General features: G+C 42.9%; 1 protein-coding gene across 1 annotated transcript in view; it reads right to left on the bottom strand.

Annotated features, from left to right (window-relative positions):
- Positions 1 to 26,322, bottom strand: part of PAK5 (p21 (RAC1) activated kinase 5) — a 315,653-nt gene that overhangs the window by 9,214 nt on the left and 280,117 nt on the right. The window contains exons 5-7 of the mRNA XM_067707490.1: positions 16,093 to 16,584; positions 14,759 to 14,892; positions 10,100 to 10,226 (exon numbers count right to left, since the gene is read on the bottom strand). Coding sequence (XP_067563591.1) covers positions 10,100 to 10,226; positions 14,759 to 14,892; positions 16,093 to 16,584 — 753 coding nt within the window. The remainder of the gene's footprint in view (positions 1 to 10,099; positions 10,227 to 14,758; positions 14,893 to 16,092; positions 16,585 to 26,322) is intronic.

The raw sequence follows: 26,322 nt of genomic DNA, 5'->3' as shown, positions 1-26,322 counted from the left end.
TTCCTATCCAATGTAATACCTCTCCATTTATTTAGGTTTTTTAAATTTTATCCATCTGAGTTTCGTAGTTTTTCTCATATAGATGTAGTACGTATTTTGCTTGATTTATACCTAAGTATCTAGTTTTAGAGGGTGATAATGTAAATGGCATTGTGTTTTTAATTTCAAATTCCACTTGTATTGCTGGTACATAGAAAAGTGATTGACTTTTGTATATTAACTAGATATCCTACAACCGTGTTATAATCACTTATTAGCTCTAGATTTTCTTGTTCATTTTTTCAGATTTTCTGAATAGATGATCATGTCACCTGTAACCAAAGATAGTTTTATTTCTTATTTCCCAGTATGTATACCTTTTATTCCTTCTCTTGTTTTATTGCATTAGCTAGTACTTCTAGTATGATGTTGCAAAGGAGTGGTAAGAGGGGAAATCTTTGCCTTTTTCCTAATCTTAGTTGGGAAGCATATTCAATTCTTAAGGATAGTTCAAGGCCCTGATCACTTCTCACTTCCTCCAGAATTTTTCTCAGGAGGCTATATTGATCTCTCCCCTCACCAAATTTGAGAGAATTTAGCATTCATTTAATCTTGAACTGTTTTCTGATGCTGAGTTTTTCCCTCAGCTAGAAATGACATTGCTCAGGGACAATAGCTCTGCCTTTTAATTATGAAGCCTCGCTGTGCTCCTTAAGAGCTAAGAAAACAGTAGATAATCAAAAAACTCATGCTACTAGATTGATATTATCTGATATTGACATATATATACATACATACATACATGGGACAACAGATCACGTGATAGAAAACACATTAGTGCTCCTTCTGAAGCCATCATTGACTTACTGAAGACAACTGTTTCTAGAATCAAAGTTGTAACACAGATGAAATGGAGGTAATATTTTGGAAATTATTATTTTTTCTTTTTCCATTTCCTTGTTCATGATCTGCTCTCTAATCAGGCCAAGACTAGTGGGGTGTGGTTTGGGATGGGACTCCTTCAATTTGGCTTGCACCAGATGGAATGCCAGAGAAAGATGGTTTAACAGAGATATGATTTTTCTCAATTGCTTTGGCATAGCAAGAATCAAGCCCAGATGTGTCAGATCACAGAATTTCCATGTGGTATAAAGAAGACTGCCCTGGGAATTCCCTGGCAGTCCAGTGGTTAGGATTTGGCTCCTTTACTCCTGGGGCCCGGGTTCAATCCCTGGTTGGGGAACTAAGATCCCACAAGCTGCAAGACGCAGCCAAAAAAAGAAAAGAATAATCCATTAAAAAAGAAAGAAGAGTGCCCTATGGCCATGGTAGCTGGTCCATAATCCTTGCTGCCCTATTGTAAAAGGCTTCTACAATTCTGAGAAGTGAAAGCCCTACAGTCCATCACTTTTAGCCAAGGATTATTTGCAGAAGAGGACAAAGAGCAGTAACTTATGTCAGGCCCCAACTCTTTATTATACACCATTTCCTACCACCCCGAGCAGATGGTGGTGTGCTTCAGAAATATCTGAGTAGCATACATCCCCACACAAACAAGGGAGAGGAGCCACATGCATCTGTGTTCAGAGGTAATATTAAAAATATTTAATAACCAGATTCATCTAGACCAGTCAGAATCTAGACATAAAGTTGAGCTTTGTTCTGGAGTTATCCTGTGGGCATTACCATCCTTAATGAGGCAAGGGGCATCCTGGTAAAGGGCTGGGGTCATGGGGGATAATACTCCAATGACTGGAAACAGTGGCTATTAACCAACAAGCATGAGAATATTGCAACATTTTAACAATGGGTGCAGATACACTGGTGAATATCAGCTGCACATCAGCTTTGGCTATGCCCAACATGGCCTCCATGGAGAGATGGCACGACAGAGTGGGTGGAAATGAACTTGAGGCAATGCTACTGGCTTCCATGGCCTTTGTGTGGTATGCAGGGCTCCCGAAGCTCCTCCAAATCTCAGTGAAGGAACAGGGCCAGGCACAAGCCTATGGTTGACATGAGAGGCAGTCTCAAGGATAGCTTTCAAGACTTGAGGAAAGAGGCTGGAGTAAAATACTGCAGAGAAGCCTCTTCCTGAAAAGACCAGCAGCTGATGGGACCAGCTAATGCTCACTGGTCACGAGTCCAGGTAGCAGAAGAGGCTGTCACGCCAAGGCAGGGACCAGCGAGGAACAAGAAGATGGATCATATCTCCTTCACCCGGAGGTCCCATAACCCACATTTGTCTGCATCCTGAGGAAGATGGGGGTAGGAGGTGGAAAGAAAGAGCAGGTGGCAGCCAAACCTGAAAGACTGAGGGTTTAAAGGTATCAGTTTAACCTTACAATAATGTGACTGAATTCTGATAGACAATGTTTAAATTATTTAAGCAGACTAAATTTAATAGACTGAATTAAAATAGAGTTTAAAAAAAATTCTAGTCAGTGGGGCTTTGTGAAGAAGTTGAGGTTATGTGTGTGTGTGTGTGTGTGTGTGTGTGTGTGTGTGTGGTTATTTCCAAAGTTCAAGCCTGAGTAAGTTTGCAACCCTATGACACAGATAGTAAAGGAGGAACAATTTTGCCAATATATTTTGTTTACCTGTAAAATGAAGAAACCTGAATGATTCAGGAGGTGACTGTATCAGCATTTTGGTATTGGCAGTTTTAATTTCAACTGGCTTTAATTTTAAAGCCTCTAGTGTGGCTCTCTTTTTCCAGACATTAAAAAAAAGATACCAAACCTGACAGACTAATAATTATCTCCCTGACAAAATATAAGATGAGAAATTGAAACTCAACACTTGGAAGCCAGGCCTGTTCTTCTGTTGTAGGAGTATAAGTGCTTCTGCATGATTTTTTTACTCATTCAAGTCCATAAAAGAGACAATTTTCTAAAAGAACATAATTGCACACAACATTCGTCCAAATATATCTGCAAGTAAATAATAAGAACTCAGGTAATGAGTATAATAAAGCATTGTAGGCAGTTATTAAAAGCAAATCTCACACACACACACACACACACAAAAGCAAATCACATAGACTTTAAGCTGAGCCTTATTTTAGATAGGATTGTACAACGTGGGTACTTAGGAAACCACCTTTGTCTCACTAATGCAGTTAGGCTAAGAGAACTGAAGCAAGCACGTTGCCCACCCCCTAAGAGGAGATGTAGCTGGTCCACAGGGGCCAGACAAGGAACTAGAGCTCAGAGGTCAGACAAAGCTGCTACTTAAACCTGAGATCTTACCCATCTCAATGCATCCTGGCTAGGAGTAAGGGACCCCACAAAAATTTGCAAGAGGAGGAGCAAAAGAGAATCTACCCACAAGATAGCTACAGGTTTAAAATAAAATATAAAACCCTCGTTTTGTAAATTGCGTATGCTCTAAAGAATTCTTGCATCTGCTCCAGATTTTTGCTAAGGCAGAAAGATGGCTGCTTTTGTGCCTGGTTCCTGGGTTCTTCCTATAAGGCAATGGTACTCAAGTGTGTATCATCAGCTGGGAATTGCTCAGAGATACATCCAGCCTGACTGAATCAGAATCTCTGAGAGAACGGCCCAGGAATCTGTTTTTTGCCAAGGTCTCCAGGGGCTGTGATGCTCACTAAAATCTGAGAACTTGTTTTAAGAAGAGCAATGACCCAGGGACAAAGGAACCGAGGTAATAGAAGGGGTCAGAATGATGATGGTGCCTCCAGCTGAAGACCCACTTCTTCAGCAGCCAAACCCGAGAGGAGAGGGAAGACATCATAGCGGCTGAGCTGGAATGGCTTAGAGGCCTCAGCCAGCCCCTCTGCCACTTGGCACAGCACGGAGAGCGGTAGGAACTTGCCCAAGACTATGTGACAGTTTTAGCAGTGAACTCAACCCTGGGGTCTTCTGACTTTTCATGCTGTGTTCCCTGCATTAGAAAATAACTTCTGTGGAGGGAGTGTTTGGGTGTATCTCAGAGACTACTGGAAAGGAATGAATTTAAGCAAGCTATTTAATATGCCCAAGTCTCTATTTAAGAAGAGCTTCTGGGAGATAATCTTCAGGTCTTCCTCTAATTGTAAAATTCTAGCAATTTGAGAGACAACAAAATTCAAATGGCTAAAGGAGCCAGGAAAATATTGGGTTGGCCAAAATTCTGCTCAGGTTTTCCCGTAACATCTAATGGAAAAACCCGAATGAACTTTTTGGCCAACCCAACAATACCAATGAATTAAATGAGCCAGTGGAGACAATGGAAAACTAGGGACATACGCCCCTGATAAGGAGACACTAACTTCCAGCTGATTGTCAGGGGCCCAGTAGAGAAGGTGTGGAACACTCATAGGCTCTGGTTGCCCGTCTATGGCCCCTTATTTGTCCTTTAACCCTCCCTTCAAATCCTGTGGGAGAAAGGGCACAAACATATTTCTTATTTCTGGATGCTATGTTAGTTTGGGCCCCCCTCTCCCAGAAGAAAATGCTGAGACAAGGATTCAGTGTAAGTCATTTATTGGGGAGATACAGGAAACACTAGCAGTGAAATGGGGAAGTATAACAGGGAAGGGAAGGCAGTCAGTCAAGGGTTAATCAGCAAGGAAGTTACCACCATGGGAACTAGAGCTTAATCCTGCTGAGGACATCTGGGAGACTGTGTAGAATATGTGCCTCAGAGCTATTCCATCCAAGGGCGAGAAAGCTGGGGTATTTATATACCAACTCCCATCACTTTTTCAGGGCTGCTCCTGGGAAGCATGAATGTTAATTTCCTGGAATTTCTAGGCTGCTTTGTTCTGCAAAAGCAGACTACAGTAGCCAGAGAAGTCCCCAGGCAAAGAGATGCAGGTGGTGGCATTTGGAGGTGGAGTTAGCGAGCACTGAAATGGGAAGATAAGGGTGGGGCACCAGTAACATTTGCACCCTCATCACACCACCTCCATTACTGCCATGTGTGACGTCAGGCACAGTGTTGCCAGACGCTTTGATTTTTTTCAAGGGAGACAGGAATCTGAAATTTTATGTGAAATCTCCTAATTCTTAAAGTGTGGCAACCAATTTATAGTAAAAAGAAAAACCATAAAGATTACTTGTAAATGCCTCTTTTTAATAGATGCATTGGGCTTAAGAGGTCATGGGTTTGAATTCTATTTCAGCCAATGAATTTGATAAAAGTTAGTCACTCACTGCCTAGTGGCCCCTAAGTATCATCTCCTAAATGCAAGCCCCAGGCCAAGGAAAAATCGTGGAGGAATTTACTCAACCCTTAATTGCAAGGGCAGGGGGATTGCCTTCATTCTGAGCATCTACCGTGTACCTGGTTTACCTCTTATGGTTTTATACTAATTACTTCATGTAATTCTTGAAACCATTCTATGACATGTTATTTATTTTCCCTTTCAAACCCCAAACACCACTCCTTAAACACCTCTGCTTAATACAAATTAGTGACTCACTAGATATTATTTCTATCATGGACAAAGAGTGAACGATTTCTTTTCAGTTGATAACAAAAAAATTTCCCTTGTAGTCTTTGAAGAGGCCAGAAAGGACTTATCCTTTTAAACCTGAGCAATTCACTGTTTTAAAAAATATATACTTTATTTTGAAATACTATATATAGGCTCATAGGAGGTTACAAAGAAATGTGCACCCAGTCCTCCCGATACGTTAGTATCTTATGCACTGTAGCTCAATATCAACACCAAGAAATTGATGTTGGTACAGTCCATAGAGCTCACTCAGATTTCATCAGTTATACATGAACTCATTTGTGTATGTAGTGTGTATATGTGTGTGTACTCTACAATTTTATCACATTGTAGTCTTGCACAACCACTGTCACAAATAAAGATACGCGACTGTACCATCACCGTAAGGTGATGGTGCTGTCCCTTTATAGCCACACAATTCCAATCCCTAAACCCCAGCAACCACTAATATGCTGTACATCTCTATAATTACGTTATTTCATAAATGTTACATAAATGGAATTATGCAGTGTGTATCCTTTCGAGGTTGACTTTTTTTTTCACTCAGCATAATTTCCTTGAGGTTCATCCAAGCTCTTGCATGTGTCACTCATTCATTTTTTTTTTTTTTTTGGTCTGGGTAGTATTCCCTGGTATATATACACCATAGTTTATTTAATCATTTACCCTCTGGAGGACATTTAGGTATTTTCTAGTTTGGGGCTATGATGAATAAAACTGCCATAAACATTTGTGTGCAAGTTTATGTGTGGAAATAAGTTTCCATTGCTCTGGAATATATGCCTAAGAGTGAGAATGCTTGTCACGTGGTAAGTCCATTTTCAGTTTTGAAAGGAACTGCCTAACCATTTTTCAAGAGTGGCTCTACATTTTACATTCACACCAGCATTGTGTGAATTAGTGGTGTTATTACTATTTTTCATTTTAGCCATTCTTATAGGTGTGTAACGATATCTCATAGTTTCAATTTGCATTTCTCTAAGGGCTGATGACGTTGAACATCTCCCAACAGCACACCTTGTGTGACAGACAATATTTCCAAAAATGCCAACAACAATACTGTCCAGCCCCTGAGATCTTCTTGACATATGATTCAATTCTCCTCCCACTCAGGAGAGTTTCGTGTTCCTTCCCACTGGATCTGGAAGGGCTGTGATCATGGTAAAAGTGACACTATGTGACTTTGAGGTCATAAAAATGCCATACTTCTACCCTGTTTTCTTGAGACACTCACTCATGGAATCCAGCCTCCATGCTGTAAGGAAGGCCACATGGTAGGTGTTCTGGTGGAAAGTTCCAGCTCAGCATCCAGCCGACAGTCAGCACTACATTCCTGACATATGCCTGAGGAAGATTTCTAGATGCACCATCTAGCAAGTCAGAGCAGTACTGGCTGGCTGAGCCCAGCCAACTCTCAGTCATGTGAGAATGCGAAAATAACTTTTGACTTAAGACCTAAGGGGATTTGTTATGATAATAAATGAATATGTCTTCTGCACTATAGAATGCTATAAAATCTCCAATAGATTAGTATAAATTGTACTCTCAGCCTTTTCTTGGAGTAGTCACACTCCATCTCTGTTCTCTTTTTTAAGGAAAAAAGTTTCCTTTCTCTATAGAAACTGGAGTCAATATGGCACCTTGTTCTTAAACCTGGATGAGCTCACCCTGGCCAGCGTGGCTGAGAGTCAGGCTCCTCTCCACATGCTGTGTTCCTTCTTCCTGGAACACTCTCATCCCTGAAGGTCACAGGCCCCGCCCCTCACGCGTCTCTGCTGTCACCACCCCACTGCGGAGGGGCCTTCTCTGACTGGCCTCTACAGACCCTCTACTCTCCACCCTCCACCTTCTTTAGTCTACTTAAGTTAATTAATCATAGAAAACTTAGAATGTATCACCCTGCAATCTGGTGGTGATTTTATTTGTATGTTTATCAAGTTGTTGATTATTATACTCCTATTCTCCAAATAAACTGAATGAAATTAGTGATTTTGCTTTATTCATCCTTAGGACCTAGCACTGACCTGGCACAGAATGACGTTTAGCTCATATTTATTGAATGAGTGAGTGAACAAACCATTCAGACTGAAAGCACTGAGGATGTGCCAGTCCCTGTGAGCTCTGCTGGGTGCGTGGAAGAAATGTTTGAAAAGGAGATTCTGCCCTCAAGAGTGACACTGAATGATCTAGCCTTTCATATGTTGTGGGGAGGGGAGATCTTTAAGTAAGCTAATTAAATAATAAACTGTCTTTGTCTCACATCTGATTTTGACATCTGACAGGTACTCACAACAAGGGTGAGCCTACACCCTCAATCTCTAAAAACAAGGAAAGAAAGCCTGGCAGGAACTGTCCTGATTTTTTTTTCCTGTAAGCTCCAGTCCCCAGAGCCAATGTGTGGACCAGTTCAATGCTCAGCAATGCTCAGTTCTGAGGCCATGGGACCTTGCCCTGGTGCTTTTCTGAGTCAGGCCAGGAGAGAGTTCTAGCCCTTTTCCTATAGCTCCCCTGCTCTATGGGAGATGCTGCAAAATGGCCACATGGTCTTCCCCTCTCTGTATCCACATGCCTTTGGATGCAACTTTGCATCTTCTCCCATCAAGAGGCAGTGGTGCTTATGGTGTTATTTCCCCACCCCTTGCATCTAGGCCCAGTTACCTCCACTACCACTGCTGAGATCCAGCCAACCACCAGGCTAATTAGTGAGGCTGTCAACCCCAAACTGACCACAAATGCAAGAGTGAGCTCAGCTGATGTCACGTGGAGCAGAGGTAAGCTGTCCCAGCTGAGGTCAGTGCAAAAGTCGACTCACAGAATTGTGAGCAAATAAATGGTTCTGGGTTTAAGCCACTAAGTATTGAGTGGTTTGTTGTGTAGCAAAAACTGACTGATACATACTCCTGTACGCTCTTAAAAAAAGTTCAGCCAGAGTAATGCAGAAAGCAGGACTTAAAACTGCCCATTAATCATAATACTAAGTTGGTAAATTATGTGTGTGTGTATGTTCATATATATATATATATATATATATATATTTATTTAGGAAATGGGATTATGGGTGATTTTTTTTTAAGGGCTTCAGATGCTTGGCTTATTTATTTATTTATTTATTTATGGCCGTGTTGGGTCTTTGTTTCTGTGCGAGGGCTTTCTCTAGTTGTGGCGAGCGGGGGCCACTCCTCATCGCGGTGCACGGGCCTCTCACTCTCGCGGCCTCTCTTGTTGTTGCGGAGCACAGGCTCCAGACACGCATGCTTAGTAGTTGTGGCTCATGGGCCTACTTGCTCCGCACCATGTGGGATCCTCCCAGACCAGGGCTCGAACCTGTGTCCCCTGAATTAGCAGGCAGACTCTCAACCACTGCGCCACCAGGGAAGCCCCATTTTATTCTTTATACTTTTCTGAATTTGCTGAAGTTTCCACAATAAAATTGACAATCTTTTTAAAATAAAAGAAGAAAAGCCAAAGTTCTTGGGTAGTTTCTTCTGGTTGCCCTCTGATCATTCCTGGGCAAATTCTGATGTGACGTGAACGTTTTCCACGTGACTGAGGATGCTAGGTGGTAAAAGACAGGTGCATTAAAGGGACAGCTGGCTCCACTCATCACAAGGCTATTACATCTGCTGGGAGTTTCAGGAAGATTAAAAGCGTCTAAATGGGCGGGAAAAAATCTATGCTTCAAAACTCTTCCATCTAACTAAGCCTTCCTGGCAATGTCAACTCATGCATTCCTTGGCTGTTGTATTCTATCTGGTGTGGCTGATGAGTTTCAAGTGAATCCCCTGAGCAGGCTGCAATGATGGGAAATGCAGATATCTGGGCCTGGGGATACACTAGTGTGATGGATATCTTCTGTTTGTCCTTTCAGATCTGGGAGCCCTGAGCCCTGGGAGGCCAACCTGTATTGACCATTGATGGCTTCTGATTGGACTCAGTCAATGGGGAGCACCAGTAGGAGACTGGAAGGAAGGAGCAGAGTGAGGTTCGGGTACTTAATTGGCCCAGTTCCCATCCAGCAGGTTCACTATGGTCTGGTTTCCACTAAAGATCAGAGCTCCTGCCAGGTAGCCCTCTTCACACAACAATCTCTATTTCAAGATTCCAGTAACTAGTTCTGCACCTCACCTCTTCAGTCATGGGGTAATAAGAGGAGTGGTGTTCCATTCTAGACACCTATGCTGGTCCTCATGACAGTTCCTTTTGGCTTTTCTACATCTCATCTGCCCACACCTTTATTAAACTCTCCTCAAAGCACTGGAATTTGTCATCTGTTTCCTGCAGGGACTCTGAGAGATACTGCAGACATGCGTAGTCACACGAACAGAGTGGACACAGTCCTAGAAAAGTCATTTTCTCTCCACCAATGAAAATAAGAATGTGGCAGAAAAATAAAAGAAATTTCTATAGTTTCTATTACTTCCTGCACTTACTGTTAAGGCAGAAAATTATCTGTCAAATTCAGCTCACAGATAGTTCTAAATGACAGGATGACACAGAGGATGGTAATTTCTTCTTCAAAAGCCTCCTGGGAAGGGGAGTGGGTGACTTGCGACTAAGGAAAATTAGAATTCTGAGAAAGTGTTCTTAGGAATATAATATCTGTGACAGGTGAAATGACAAGGTAAACCAGGGAGGGACCCAACATGAAAATCTTACCCGGCCATCACTTGTCAGCAGGATGGAGTCACTCTTTATGTCCCTGTGAATCACTCCTTGGTTGTGCAGGTAGGAAAGAGCCCGTAGAACCGACAGACAGACGGTAGCTATTTGTTCTTCATTCATTCTAGAAAGGAAATCACATTGAAGGAGAAAGGTCAGGCTTAAGACCATCTTTGAAATGATCAAGAGAGGTGGCTCCCTTGTGTTCTAGAGAACCAGTCCATGCTCTCCAGCCCATGTCTCAAAAATCTATGGGAAAGGAAAAGGAAGTCTTTGGGACCTGATTCCCAGAACCTAAGGCCTGGCATTGAGGATGATAGCGGCTCAGTATAAGCTAAAGTAAAGAGACCCCCATTGGCTGGCTTTTGGGTCATCAGTGCAAATGCACTTCCTTGGACTCTTATAGGTAATTCCCCAGGTACTGACAAACCTCCAGGGTCCTACAGAGAGTGCACACTGAATGACGCCAAAGTTCCAGGAGGGGCTGCTAGATGACCTTGAGGAAGTCCTTTAACTTCCTCGGGTTTCTTTTTCCTCATCTTGGAAGTGGGCAAGGCCATGGTTCTCTTCAAGGTTGGACTCAGGCAAAGTGGTCTTTAGATCTCTAAGATCCCCCTCTGGGACTTGCCCTGCTTCTCACCAGCCCTTCCTCTCCCTCCTCCAGGAGCTGGAAGCTTCTGTTACTCCAGGTCCCTCTGCCAAGAAGGAAATTGGGCCTAGTTAGTTACTAATAACCAACTGTGAATGCGTGATACCCTAATAAATAGACCATGGGAATGAGAAAGGCAAGCACAACACTAGATATGCTCCCCCATTTCATGGCTGCACCCTCCGAAGAAGGTATTTCTGGTTTCAGAGGAGACTGAGGTCAGGTTACCTGCCCAAGGTTATATAGCTCAGAAGGTAACCAGATCATGATTCAAACCCCACCTTCTATGAGTTCAAAACCCATGCTTTTCCACTTTCCCCACTGTATCATGCAGCAATTGTAACTCAAAAGAATGGATTTTCAGCCACTGAAGAACCCAGGTGGGAAGAATGATGTGGAGAATGGAGTCCCTCAGTGCCCTCAAAATGACCCATTTAGGCATCTGCCTAACTCATCTAGGCATGAAACTTCCTCCCTCTCACGGAGATATTGAGAGGCCCAAATTAGCAAAGGTAGAGGTAGCAAATGTGAAAGACCTCCTAAAACAAACTATCAGGCAAACAGAGGAGGCTATCAGGAGACACACTTCGTAACTGACCAGAGTCCAAATTTAAGAATTGACTTGGGAAATAATCCCAGGTAACTTTTAGCTCAGCAGGACAAGTAAATAGATGGCCTTGAATCTGCGTTTCAGTCTTGTTGATGCCAACAAACCCCAGCTGAGTAAAACTAGGGTTCAAAATAAAATCCAAGGAGATAACCAATCAGGAGAATGTCAAAGGTACAAAGTGGATGAGTATGAAGAAACATGCCCTTCTCTTTGAAGAGGATTCCTACCACCGCAATGAATTGGCCTCATAGGAAGGCAGGTGTCTGAAACAGAGTGGAAACCTACAACTTCTGTGTTCTTGGTTTTGTGGTAAGTGGGCTGGTCATTATGCTGGATTGTTTTCAGATGACAATTTTCACATCTGCCCAAAGCACACTCCTGAGAAGTTTAGAGCATCAGCCACAGGGACAAGTCCAACTACATCTTAAAATTAATTCAGGACCAAGAATTATCATCTTTAATAAAATAAAATCTATTTTTCTTGGATTCAATGAGATTTGAGTTATTTGGAGCAGGCATAAAGATTTTTCATAGGTCAAAGGTAACAAAAATTAATTGACTCTGAGCCCCCAATCACAAACTGAAAAATCCCCTGGAGTTTATAACAAATGCTACTGACTCTTAATTCAATGACTTTGAAATGGACATGGCCCACTGTAGAAAGCCTGGTGCTTTCCTACTTCAACAGGGAGGAAGTCAGGTGGGGATAAAAACACCTCAGTTTTGGAGTCAACTCCAAATTCAAATCCTGGCTCTGCCAATTATTAAATACGTGATCTTGAGAAAGATACTTTTTGCCTCTATGAGTCATAGCCTCATCCTCTAACAGACAGGCACATCAACACCTACCTTATAGAGATGTGTGAAGGTTACATGAGTTAATCAAGAACCTGACAGAGCTTGGTACTTTCCTTTCCCTTCTAGAACTGTTTCCTTGATATAAGTAGGATATGATTTAACAAGATGCTAGATAGGGCTAAAACTTTAGTATGTATAAGAAACTCCTGAGGGGACTTCCCTGGTAGTGCAGTGGTTAGGAATCCACCTGCCAATGCAGGGGACATACGTTCGCTCCCTGGTCCGGGAAGATCCCACATGCCGTGGAGCAACTAAGCCCATGCACCACAACTACTGAGCCTGTGCTCTAGAGCCCATGTGCCACAACTACTGAGGCTACCCGCCACAACTACTGAAGCCCGTGTGCCTAGAGCCCATGCTCTGCAACAAGGGAAGCCACCACAATGAGAAGCACGGGCACCGCAATGAAGAGTAGCCCCCGCTCGCCACAACTAGAGAAAGCCCGTGCACAGCAACAAAAACTCAACACAGCAAAAAATAAATAAATAAAATAAATAAATTAAAAAAAAAAGAAACTCCTGAGCATCTGGCTAGATCATGGATTCTTTTAGTCCATCTGGGTAGAGCCTGAGATGCTGTATTTCTAACAAGCTCTTAGGGGATGTTGATGCTGCTGGTCCCCAGACCACACTTTGAGTGGCAAGCAGTTAAATGTTTTATCAACCAATCAATCAATCATTCAATGAAGTACTTATTGAATATCTACTATAGGAAACTCTCTGAACTACCAGCTTAAGGATTTCAAATTCTAAATATCCATGGTATTCCTTGACACACTATTGCTTCTTGCTCTCTGGAGCTACTCTGCCTTCAAGGGGAAATCCATCGACAAAACTAGATGGAGAGAATTAGAAAACACAATGGATTCTAGAGAGGCTGGCTCTTCAGTGAATCCCACGGATACAAAATAAGAACTTGACAAAGTGAGAGCTGTAGTTTTCTGATGCTCTCTGAGGCAAGAAAAAAGCCCCTCCCTTGGACATATTTTTATTAATTGTTTTATATGTAAGTCACATTTGTCTTATTCGTAGGTCTCTTCAGTATACTTGTTGCTACAATTTAAGATGATTAGATAGATAGATAGATAGACAGATAGATAGATAGATAGATATGGTGGTTGTATGGCTATACCGATAGGAATCTGCCAGCTGAAATGTTGGTGATAAACATTTGGTGTCTTCCCTTATGTCCTTTTGTTTTTAGATGGTCTACCGCAGACTCAGAGCTATAGGGAGTCATGATTGAAACACTGCCTCATTTTAGTGGAGAAAAAGCAGCACCTTTGATCTCTTACGGGTTTCTGAACACTTTCTTGCTACCTTGCTTTCCACCTATTGTCGCTCAACTGGATTCACTTATGATTTGGATGCCATTTCAGTGACATCAGCTAATACCCAATGTAGCTCCTTCATGACAATCTTTTCAAATCTTTGGTATTTTATTTACCAGCAGAGCAAACTTAAAGTTTCCCAAATGTAACATGATTTTTTTACACGTCTGTTCCTTTGAACCTTGCTTTTCCAGCGCGGTCCATGAACTAACAGCATTAACATCGCCTGGGGGTTCCTTAGAATGCAGAGTATTATGCCTCCCCCCCATTGAATCAGGATCTGCATTTTAATAAGAACCACAGGTAATTTGTATGCATATTAAAATTTTAGAAGCACTGTCTTAGCACATACTCTTTCATTTGCCTTCAATGCCCTTTTCTTCCCACTTGCCTTCTTAGTAAACTCTGATGCATCTCCCAAAACCCATCCTGGACACCACCATATATTGGAAATCCTTCTTGACTCTCTTATAGAGATATTCAGGTATTCTTCTATGCTACTTATATAATTCTAATTCTGCACAGGTGTTATAATGTATTTATGTCTAATCTGAGACTTCCTTGGAAGGGTGTATCTGAGCCTTATTCATTTGTATCTTTTGTAGCCCCAGCACTTAGGAAAGAGCCTGGCACATAAAAAGTGATTAATAAATACTTGATGAAATGACCACAACTGACACATCAGAGAAGCAAGTAGCTGAGGCAACAGTGGCAAGCAACCATTGTTACTTGCAAGATGATTTAAAAACAGATTTGAAGAATCTCTCTCTCTCTTATGTAGTTTGTTATTATGACATAAAATTTTGATCTTTCACCTGCCCCTGCCTTCCCCAGGTACCCTTGGTGGTATCAACACATAGCAATGGTATAGCAACTTAGGAGAATGAAACTCAGTTTTAGAAATCTACGTAGGGATGGGAAATTCTATTATTTGTCACCGAAACTCCATTCTCAGCAGCTTGCTGATTTAAAATCAGTGAGTACGAATGAATTTCTGGAGGGCAGGGAGAATGTGAATTGAGTGAATGAACTATACATACATGATATTGTGATAGGCACCTGGGAATACAGAGAAAAAGGGCAGTCGTTTCTCTACCTTCAAAGTGCTTAACTACTTATGAAGAGTTCATAAATATAGTTACTAGGCCTTACCCTGGAAAAGAATAATAAGCACCTTGAACTACTTGCCTGGATAGTAAAGAAACTTACCTGGTATGAGTAACGATGTCTGTCAAGGCACCACCTTCTAGAAATTCCATGACAACCCAGAGCTCATCATTGACAAGGTAGCTGTTGTACATGTCAACCACGTTGTCATGGTGATAATCCCGCATTATCACAACCTGGGCAAAATGGAAAGACACTGTTTGACTTCGGACTGTGAAATTTGACTTTTTGTTTTCTCATGACTACATTTGGGCTGTGAGTTCAACTGATGGGGAGTACTGATTGTGTGTGGGGGGGGTATTCAGAAGTCTATTACAGACAAAGGGACAGCACTGAGAGCAGCTGGGAGGAATAGAGGGGATCAAGTTAGCAAATTCAGAGAAAATGGCAGGTCAACAAGACACTGGGTTGGGGGAGAATACGGGGTAAAAACAGGCAGAACCATGGCAGAGTTTGCATTCACAAGAGGGAATTTAGTTGAATGTTTGGGGGGATGTGATCAGATATCCCATAGGTTACTTTTAAAACACATTGTCCACACTCTGCTATTGGGCAAAAGGGTCACCAACTCAAGGTAAGTGAGTCTCAGAAGTGACTGAAGTAAACAGTTATTAGGGCTGGGGCCACATGACACCAATCTAACTTCTTGGGAGGTCTAGGCCAACCCTGAAAGTGTTTGTGCTGAATACAAAGGATAAGTCTTTAAGGTAAAAACATTATGACTTAGGCATTAAAAGGCCAACTTGTGTCTGCTTGCTGGAGAGAGCATCCAGGAATTGCCATCCTGTGGCCGCTTCTGGTGATATTTTCAGTGAGTGCTAAATAATAAATTATACAGTTGTTTAAGTTATATTTTCCCTGTCTGTTCTGGCATTGTGGTTTGGAAATAAGTTCCAGAAATCAGGAGCTGTGGACTGGGAAGAAACTGAATCCCACTCACCCCATGCTCTCTGTGAGGTTGGGAGCGTGGAAAAGAAACGAACACCTATGGGAGTTGGAGCTGGGTGGAGCCTTCACATAAGCCATCACGGAAGAGGGTCCAAAGTCACAGCTGATTGCATTGTTACAGCTGTATGAACCTACTGACCCCGGTTAGTAACATAATCTGATGCTAGGTTTCCTTATTGCTAAATGGAGATAACATTTTTCTGTCTATGCCTATTGTGAGAATCAAACCAGACCAATGCTTAGCACAGTGGCTGATCCACAGGAAGTACTTCATAAAGAGGCAGCCATACAGGCATAGAAAAAGGGATGCTATTTTTGTATTTATATTTTCTGTGTTTTCTAATGTCCTAAAATGTATATGTGTTATTTCTGAAATGGGAAAGAAATGTTACGTAGGACAGAAAGGATGATCCGAACACACCATCTACCTCATTAAAAAGCAGCTCTCGTCTCTGTTGTTTTCGGAGGTCCATTTTCTTCACGGCAACTTGCTTCCCCGTGTGTTTCTCAGTGGCGATGCACACAATGCCGGTTGACCCTTCCCCGATTTTGATAAAGTTGTCCAAATATTCTCTGGGGTCTCCTGGGCTGACCACCAGCTGCAGGGCTGCCCGGAACTGTTCGTGGGACACCCTGGAGGGCTGCTGGTCTGAGGAGGAGCCCCAGCTGGGTGGGGGGTAGGTGCTAGATGAGATGCTGAGAGAGCTCAGGTAAGAAGCTGTGGAGATGTACTGCGAACTGGTCTGGAGGGAGGGGTGGTGGTACAGGGTGGCTGTGTGGTACCCAGATGGGTATTGGTGGCTGCTTGAGGAATAGCTTGCTTTGCTTTGACTTTGAGGTAGTTTGGCAGGGCCCCTGGGGTAGGTGTCGGACCCTGACAGTGGAGGGCTGAGGACCACCTGTGCTCGATCATAGTCCACCTGGGAAGACAGACACAGATGGAGAAATTCACACGCTACATCTGAATACCATAGCCATCACACAGCTGGTCCAAATGATGAGCACTACTACACAACCCACTCGTGGGTGAGGCTTACCTCGTGGGGTCCCAGGATGCATCGCTTCCACCCTTTATCTGCCCTCCGACCTCTCCATCCTGCCTATTTCTTCCTCCTTCCCTAATAAAATCCCCAGAAGTAGACTCTGAGACCTGGATGCAAGTAGTAGGAGGTGATCCCAGGAGTTATGAAGGGGAAAACGCCAATACAGTAAGTCCCCTACATACGAATGAGTTCCATTCCGAGATCGTGTTCATAAGTCCAATTTGTTTGTAAGTCCAACAAAGTTAGCCTAGGTACTCAACTAACACAATCGGCTATATAGTACTGTACTGTAATAGGTTTATAATACTTTTTACACAAATAATACATAAAAACAAACAAAAAATAAACATTTTTAATCTTACAGTACAGTACCTTGAAATGTACAATAGTACAGTACAACAGCTTGCACACAGGGGCTGATCAAGTGAACAGGCAAGAAGAGTTACTGACTGGAGGAGGGAGAGGAGGTGGGAGATGGTAGAGCTGAAGGATCATCAGCAATAGGAGATGGAGGGCAAGCTGCAATTTCACTCAGGCCTGATGTGGATGACACGGGTTCTGGTTCCTTGCTGGATTCAATTCTACCTACCGTCTTGAAAAAAAAACGATCCAGTGATGTCTGGGTAGTAGCTCTTTTTTCTCATCTTAGATGATGCGGTAGCACTGGATTGCATTCTGAGCGGCTGCTGCAACTTTGATGTACCATTCTATGTTTGGGTCCTGTGTCTCAAAAACTAACAGTGCCTCCTCAGATTAAGAAAATCCCCTTGCCATTTCCTGCAGCATGAAACTCTTCGGTTCTTCAGTTACTTCTTCCTCTTGTCTCTCTTTGTCCTTTCTCTGGGCCTCCAATTCCATAAGGTCTTCATTAGTAAGCCCCTCATGTTGCACAGCAAGAAGTTCAATGAAGTTGTCCTCTTGCAGATCTAGCTCCAGCTTCTCACTGAGGGTCACTAAGTTGCTGAAAACCTCTTTGGACTCCTCATCCACATTCTCAAATCCATGAAAATCGTGAACAAACTGTGGGCAAAGGCTCTTCCAAACCCCATTCATGGTGACGGCTGTAACCTCACGCCAAGCAAAGTTAATGTTTTTTATGGCCTTGTAGATGTTAAAGTCCTTCCAAAATTGTTGCAAGGTTGTTCCTGATTCATCACTTGCCTTAACTGCCTGACAAAAAGTGTGACATATATATTTCTTGAAAATCACAATAACTCCCTGGTCCATGGGTTGGATGAGCGACATAGAATTTGGTGGCAGATGCACTACTTTGATGTTGGGGTGAAAGCCGTCCATGAATGGGGGGCAGCCTGGAGCACTGTTGAGAAGCAAAAGAATGTTGAATGGGACATCTTGCTCCAAGCAAGATTTCTCTACCTCCGGGATAAAGTGGTGGAAAAATCAGTCCTGGAAAATGGCGTATGTAACCCAGGATTTGGGGTTACTCTTCCACACAACAGGAAGGGAGCCCTGGGCTATGTTTTTAAGGGCTCTTGGGTTCTCTGAATGATAAACTAAGACAGGCTTCAGCTTCATATTGCTGAAAGCATTGCCACCAAACAACAGAGTTAGCCAGTCCTTTGCTGCTTTATAGCCTGGCATCAACTTTTCTTTCTTATTGATGTAACTTTGGTCTGGCGTCCTTCTCCAGTACAGTACTGTCTCATCCACATTAAAAATCTGCTAGGGGAAATATGCTTCTTCATCAATAATTTCTCAAAGTGTTTTAGGAAATTCCCAGGCAGCTACCATATCTGCACTTGCTGCCTCGCCACTTGCCTTTACGTTGTGAAGGTTGGCTCTAGCCTTGAACCAATGAAACCAGACATGGCTGGCATTAAAAGATGTGCCCTCTGATTCTTCACTGTGTTTCTTCTTCAAGTCTTCATAAAGGCTTTTGGCTTTCTCTTGAAACAGCACTAAGCTGAACAGGACTCGACACTGATGTGATCCTGCATCCGCACACTGAGAAGTTTCTCCATCTCCTCTGCCACTTTTCCACACTTCTTCGATATTACTGGCGACATCATCAATACAGCAGACTTCACATGTTCCATGATCTTGTCCTCGTTCTTCAGAGTCATGCCAATGGTTAAACAATTCATGTTATAAGAACTAGCGGTGTCTACCATCTTATTTTGCCTCGCTTCACTCTCTCAATTATTTTCACTTTTGTTTCCATCGTTATTGCTTGGTGCTTCTTAGCAGTACCAGCTATATCACTGCTGCTTTTACACTTGCTTCTGGACATCCTGGGCTTGAAATAAAGATACTGTACAGTACAGTACACAAAAGCACAACCACTTGTAGAGGATGTATGCATGTGACAATGTACACCAGACATGTGAACTAACTTACGTGACTGGACATACGGATGCACGTTCAAGTTTGAAAGTTCACAACTTGAAGGTTCATATGTAGGGGACTCACCGAATACATAAAAGGAACAACCTAACTCCCTGTGCAAAGCAGCTTTTTGGACAATAAGATAAACACATACAAATCAGTATAAATGTATAATGTTCGAGAAAATCCAAAATCTGCAGGGCTGTGTGTATGAAATAGAAATCTGCTCAGCCCTCAAAAGGATTCAAGGCAAGAACATTCTACTCTGATTGTGAAGAGTGGATTGAGGGAACTTAGTGGATAGGATGGGGAGGACACACAGGGCAGGGGTGGGGGAAGCCAGTGAGGGGCTGCCATGACACTAGGTGTAAGTTCCAGCAATCACTCTCTGGAAAAGTCAAGAAGGAGCTCTGGTCACCCCTGGAATGACTGAGGTCAGGGATGGTGAATATACCACATCATACCACCCTTGCCTCCTTGCCCAAAGCAGAAAGTGCTAATAGATGAATACACTCTTTTGTGTAAGATCCTGATGATAACGAGAGTGTTGGATACATAGAAGGTGTTTGAAAAAGATTCGTTGATTGGACCTCCAGCTCCTTCTTAACACAGAGTCCCAGGAAGTCTCTTCCACTCTACCAGGATGTACATGGAATGACATTTACATGCCCACTCCAAGGATCCAGATTTGCTCTAAAATGATGGTTGCTGGCTACATGTGGCTATTTAATTAAAATCAATAGAAATTAAAAGTTAAAATAAAAAATTCCATTCCTCACTCATATTAGTCACATGTTAGGCATTTAAGAGTCACCACATTGGACAAGATATAGAATATTTATAGAACATATAGAATATTTCCACCATTGCAGAATGTTCTATCGGGTGGCACTGTTCTAGTTGAATTCATTGCTCCCACGTGGTCCATTCATTCATTTGTTTAGTGCACAGATTAATATCTAAGCAACTATTATGTGCTAGGCACCATTTCAGGTGCTGTGGGAAGGTCCAGCAATAATCATAATGGATGGTATTTCTGTTGTCCTGGAGTTGACATTCTAGAGAAGGAGATGGATGATAAACAAGAAAATTAATAAATATACAGTATGTGGTCCAGTAGTAATAGGTGATATGAAGAAAAATAAAGCAGAACAAGGGGATTGAGAATAACAAGGTGCCATCTTGCATGGGATGGCCAAGGAAGGCCTTTCTGAGAGGTGTAACATGAGCAGAAACCTGGCTGAAGTGAGGGAGCAAGCCCTGTGACTGCGGGGGGCAGGGGTAGTCCAGGCAGAGGGCACAGCACACGCAGGATTCTGAGGCACACACAGGCTTGAGGAACAGCCTGGAGGCTCTCCTGGTGCAGAGAGGAGGCAGTTTGGAAAGACAGAGAGAGAAGTGGTGAGGGGGCAGATCATACAGACCATGGCAAGGATGCTGGCTGCTGCTGAGGGAAGTGGGAGCCACTGGAGGTTGATAAGCAGAGGACAGCGACATGAACTTGACTCTCTGGATGCTGGAGAAGAGGCTTTGGTGGCAAGGGTGGAAACAGGGTTGCCAGTTAGCTTACTGCAGTCAACATGGGCAGAGATGAGGGTGGGTGCTGTAGATGGGGTGAGAAATGGGATCCAGAGTAGAGTCTGAAGATGGAGCTGATCCAATTTTCTGATGGATTGAATATGAAGGAGAAGAATCAAAGATGACTCCCAGGATATTATCCTGAGGAGCAAGCCACTTAATAATATGAGGAGCATAGGGGCAGGAACAGGCTTCTCAGCTGTGAATCAGCCTCCAAGATGGCTCCCAGTGATTCCTGCCTCCTGACATGATTGTGTAGTCTCCTCCCCCTTTGTATCAGGTTGATCTGTGAGCAAAAGAATATGGCGGAAGTAATAGTAAGTGTCCTCTGAGGCCAAAAAAAGATATTGTGCCTTCTCTGTCTTCTCTCTTGGATTGCTTGCTCTGGTTTTCTCCAGTTGCCATGTCACGAGGACACCCCAAACCCTATAGAGAGGTCCTCCTGCCAAGAGCCAGCTAGAAACTGAAGCCTGCCACCAACAGCCATGTGCGCCATCTTGGAGGTGATCCTCTGGCCCCAGTCAAGCCTTCAGATGATTGCAGCCCTGCTGACCTCTTGACTGCAACCTCATGACAGACTCAATGTCAGAATCACCTAGTTAAGCTAGCCATGGAAACCCACAGAAAGTGTTTGAGGTAATAAATGTTCATTGTTGTTTTAAGCCATTAAGTTTGGGGATGATTTGTTACACAGCAATAGATAACTAAAACATGGGGTGAAACCCAGAGTTCCATCATGGCCACATTAAGTTTGAGAGAGCTATTAAGCATCCAAGCAGAGATGCCACTTAGGTGACTTAGACATGACTCCAGTCCACGGGAAAGTTGACATTAAAGACATGAATCTGAGAGTCATCAGTATTTAGCTGGTGTTAAAAGCCATGGTGTTGAATGTGTAAGAGAAAATCCAAGGACTACAACATCTAGAGACTAAAAAGAGGAGAAGGAACTTGCAAAAAGGAGCAGAGAAGGAGTGGCCTGTGATGTAGGAAAGAAACTAAGGGACTAGGATGTCCTGGAGCCCAGGAAGGAAAGTATTTCAAGAAGGAAGGAGTGATGAACCACATCAAATGCCACGGAGAAGTGAAGTTGGATGCGGCATGTTGCTCGTTGCATCTGGCAACATGGTGGTCATCTGGCAGAAGGAAGGTGTCTGAACCTCTGGTCCCTTGCACAGCATGGACAGATGCCTCTTCAACAAGTCAGGGAGCAAGATCTGCACACAGCAGCCTCCTGAAAATTGCCATGGTACCATTCTCAGTTATGCACTGTCCATTGGCTCCCAGATCACACTGCTGGCCTCCTGTACTGCTGCACTCAGACAGTCTAGCATCAGCCAGCAGGGGCCCGGGTCCTGCTAAGCCAGGGCCCTGGCCTGATTGCAGAGCAGCGAGAACATATTTGAAGGACATATTGAGGGCTGAATATTGATTCTAATGACTTGAGTAAAATCATTTAGCCTCTCTCAACCTCAGTTTCGTCATCTGTACAATGAGGGTCATCACACCTCCCTCATGGGGTTTTTATGAGGCTTACCTGGGGGAATCCTAGAGCAGCCTGGTGTTTAAGAAAAGACTTTGGACTCGAAAACTTCTTCTGCCATTTACAAGTTGTACGACATTGGGCAAGTTATTTCAACTCCTGTGCTTCAGTTTTCTCACTGGTAAAATGAGAGCAATAATAATAATACCTACCAAATGATAATAATACCTATCTCCTTAGGTCACTGTGAACTCTAAAGAATTGAATACAAATCAAAGGGTTTGAACAGTGACTGTTCCATACAGTCTGCTAATTCATTCTGGGTAGTGTTATTATTATATAAAGTGCTTAGCACAGTAGCAGGAATATAAAAGAAAATAATAAATAGTAACTACAGTGGTAATAAGACGAGTGAGCATTTACTGAATATGTACAATGTACTGGTAGCATATATACTCCCATACATTAACCTTCTAAAACAATCAAAGTGTCCCTAATTATAATATATACAGCACTGTATTATAATTAAAATGCTATATTTGACATCCAGCTGATTTTTGTCTAAGGCCCTGGATTTGTGCCATACACAAGGAAAACTGGCACGTGTATGTGCTGGGTTGGTGGGGAGACGAATGTCAGTGTAAATTAAATAATTCAATTCTTCCTTTAAATTAAGCCAGATTAGCCAAGCCCAGTCTAGTCACAAGGCCAGTGTGTGAGGGCAAGCGGGGTCTGTGACTTTTACTTTTGAAAGTGTGTCCTGGGAGCCGCCACATGCCATCATCTCCTGGTGTCCTCCTGGGAGGATCTCCTCCTGTAGTTTAAGTGAAACTGAATTCATTCCCCACAAGCATGTATAACTGGTCTCTGAAGAAATGTCAGAAATAAAAGGCTGTTTCCTGTAGGAATCACATCCGGACACTGCTCTTCCTTATCAGAGTCTACTCTTCACGGCTGGCATGATGCATCAAGAAAAGGATGCTGGGGCTTCCCTGCTGGCGCAGTGGTTGAGAGTCTGCCTGCCGATGCAGGGAACGCGGGTTCGTGCTCTGGTCTGGGAAGATCCCACATGCTGCAGAGGGGCTGGGTCCGTGAGCCATGGCCGCTGAGCCTGCGCGTCCGGAGCCTGTGCTCCGCAATGGGAGAGGCCACAACAGTGAGAGGCCCGCGTACCGCCAAAAAAAAAATAAAAAAAGAAAAGGATGCTTGTACCCGGCCTTACATTTAGGTCTTTAATCCATTTGGAGTTTATTTTTGTGTATGGTGTTAGAGAATGTTCTAATTTCACTCTTTTACATGTAGCTGTCCAGTTTTCCCAGCACCACTTATTGAAGAGACTGTCTTTTCTCCATTGTCTATTCTTTTGCCTCCTTTGTCTTGCAAATCAACCATACTCCAATATAAAATAAAATAAAAATTAAATTAAAATATAATTAATTTAAAAAAAAAAAAGAAAAAGAAAGCAAAGGACGCTTGTCTGCACAAATGGGACAATTTCCAGTCAGACAGAATGCAGAGATGTTCAGTGCTAGCTAAACGTCTTTGAAACTAGGTCTTGGAGATAAAACGGTGCCATTGTCTTTCATGGCTGCTGGGAAGAGGTGCAGACTCTTAAAAAAGCAATGGGTGAGGAGCAAACACTATCACAGGAGACAGTTTTTGGAACCAGACTCAAGGGATACCAGTCAAAGGACAATGGACTTTTGGCTCCAGTGAGAGAATGCATGGTCCTCCTTCCAGACTCCATCCCCTCAAAGAGATGATGGTGGACAAACAGCTGGCTTTGGGAAGGAGAAATTCATAGGTGACTTTGTTCTGGCCACCATCTTGCAGAACCATGGCTCTCAGTTGGGTTTTGATGACCCAAGTGTTCCATGATGGTGACTATCGCTGGCCCACACGTTGGTGGCTGGCCTCATGATTTTTCACTCTAAGAGTCAAGCAGAAGGCAGTTAATCCCACTGTATTGATAAAGCTGAGGCTCTGGGAGGTGAAACTGTTCCCAAGCAACCCAAGGCCAACTGCCCCAAACCTCCAAGAAGATTACACAACCCGATTCTTCGGCTCCGGTCAGGCCTTCACCTCCAGTGGGAGGGTATCCATATCCCAGCTGCTGGACACACTGGCACCACAGGCCTGCTTTCTTGCCTGCCTTGGCATTTCTTCCACTAGTTGTCACCTCCCTGGCCTACATAATCAAGGGTGGACATTCTCTCTGATAAAAAGTAGGGGTGTTTTACTGGGAGCAAAGTCGGGGCCCCTTCCATTAACCAACTGCTCTGTTAGAAGCTTGCCTCACAGGAGTAACTCACACTGATGTTAATAATGATACTTGACATTTGCTGAGTGCTTCCCACGTGCCAGGGACTGTTCCAAGCATTTCATGTACATGGCTACATTTAAATCCCAAGTTACACAGTGAGATAAAGTCCTGTAATTGTTCCATTTTACAGAAAAGGAAACTGAGGCACCGCGGGTTTAAGTAGTCATGCAAAGGTCTCAAAGCTCCTCAGAAGTCGAGCTGGGGTTCAAATCCAGACAGTGTCACTTTAGAACATGGGTCCATGATATCTTCTCAGAGCTATCTTTCAATGATGAAAAGGTAGACAGGGTCAGGACAGAGGTGGGCACAGTGTAGAGTGACTGCTACGGAGCTAAAGCCTGATTAGGGTGTTTCACTGGGGCCCCAGATGTCTGAGCAGCCTGAGGCCAAATGCAAGAACTGGGCCAGAAAATGATGGATGATAATGCCTGGGGGAGGGGGGTGAAAAGAAAAATTAAGTGTGTGTGTGTGTGTGGGCTTGGCTTGGCTTATAGAAATCAGCTCAAAATACACACAAAAAAGGAATAATCATCACAGCAAAATGAGTTGCTCATATATACATAATTCACTGCTTTCATTTTTACTTTGGCCAGAGCAGAATTTTGTGTTCAGCTGCAATGTCCAAACTTTCTTCTGTGTGTTTGTTCAAGAAAGAAAGCCCAAGCTTTCTTCTATAACAGGGACTCCTGGCCCTTTTCCATGGCTCTTAAACTCTTATAATTATTTAATTGTTCTACTCTAAATCATCTTTCCCATGATATCTTATAATTATAAATGGGTGAAACAAAAATGATGAATTTGTCCATACATACTGTTTTGTACATATATACATGTTTGTGTCTGTAAGAGAGACTTGCAGAAGAGTGAAGCTTGAACTGGGCTACCTTTTCTACAACCTGATTTACAAATATATTCTAGAACAAAAGGAGTACATTTGGAGTCCACGTGGGCAGGACTGTAGCATCTCAAGAGGGATGTAGGATTTTATAATCTAGTGAAACCACAATGTGGTGAAATTGGACCAGGGAAAGGTATAGATATTTAGTAAGCGAGTCCAATGTGCCTCCCACCATCCGTGCCCCAAACCATTTCCAAAAGATCTATGCATATAGTTTACCTTCTAAGACCTTATTGTAAGGGCATAGGGAGCAGGGGTGGAAAGCCACAAGGCAGGCGAGAAAACAATAAAGAGACACCAGAAAGCCTTCCCCCACTCCTCTAAAGAGAACAGTCCTGTGATTTTGTGGAAAAGTATCAATAGTTTCATACAAGTGAGACCATGGCCTGCATACTTTTAAGGGTGATCTCCATATGGCAAGATGTAATAAGAGTAGAACAGATTTATTTGTAAATTATTACCCAGGCTGATAACACCAGACTGCCAAACTGCTTAGTTGATGTCACAGGACCACTAACTGTCATTGGAAATCAGATACATTCTCAGGAGGAATTCTCGCTACAGGAATCTTTAAAAATACTGAAAAGACATAGAAACAGTCTTAGTTTCCTTCCTCTAAAATGGTTAATAACATATATTCATTTTTTAGTTTCCCAATGCCTTTTAGAATTCAATATAAATTAAATCCTAAAGAAATGGGCTTTTTCATGTCTCTATTCAAACCCAATAAAAAAATAAGAAGGACCAGAAAAAAAAAAAAGCAGTATTATATGGGAATAAATAATCCTCAGTTAACAACTCAGCCAGATTCCCCTTCCACAATGAGCACATCTCCAAGGATAGGACCAGTCACAGGCTTGTGATGTATCAAAATTATAAATAATTATAGCAATGAATTCATTTAATCAATCAATTTCACCAGTGGTGTGCTGGGGTGGACAGGGCATAAAACTCCACACAGCTATCAATTACTCTGATTAAAGCTGGC

This window comes from Pseudorca crassidens, chromosome 15 (genome assembly GCF_039906515.1).
Source record: "Pseudorca crassidens isolate mPseCra1 chromosome 15, mPseCra1.hap1, whole genome shotgun sequence".
In the NCBI taxonomy this organism is placed as follows: Eukaryota; Metazoa; Chordata; class Mammalia; order Artiodactyla; family Delphinidae; genus Pseudorca; species Pseudorca crassidens.
This window is presented reverse-complemented; position numbering and strand designations above follow the sequence as displayed.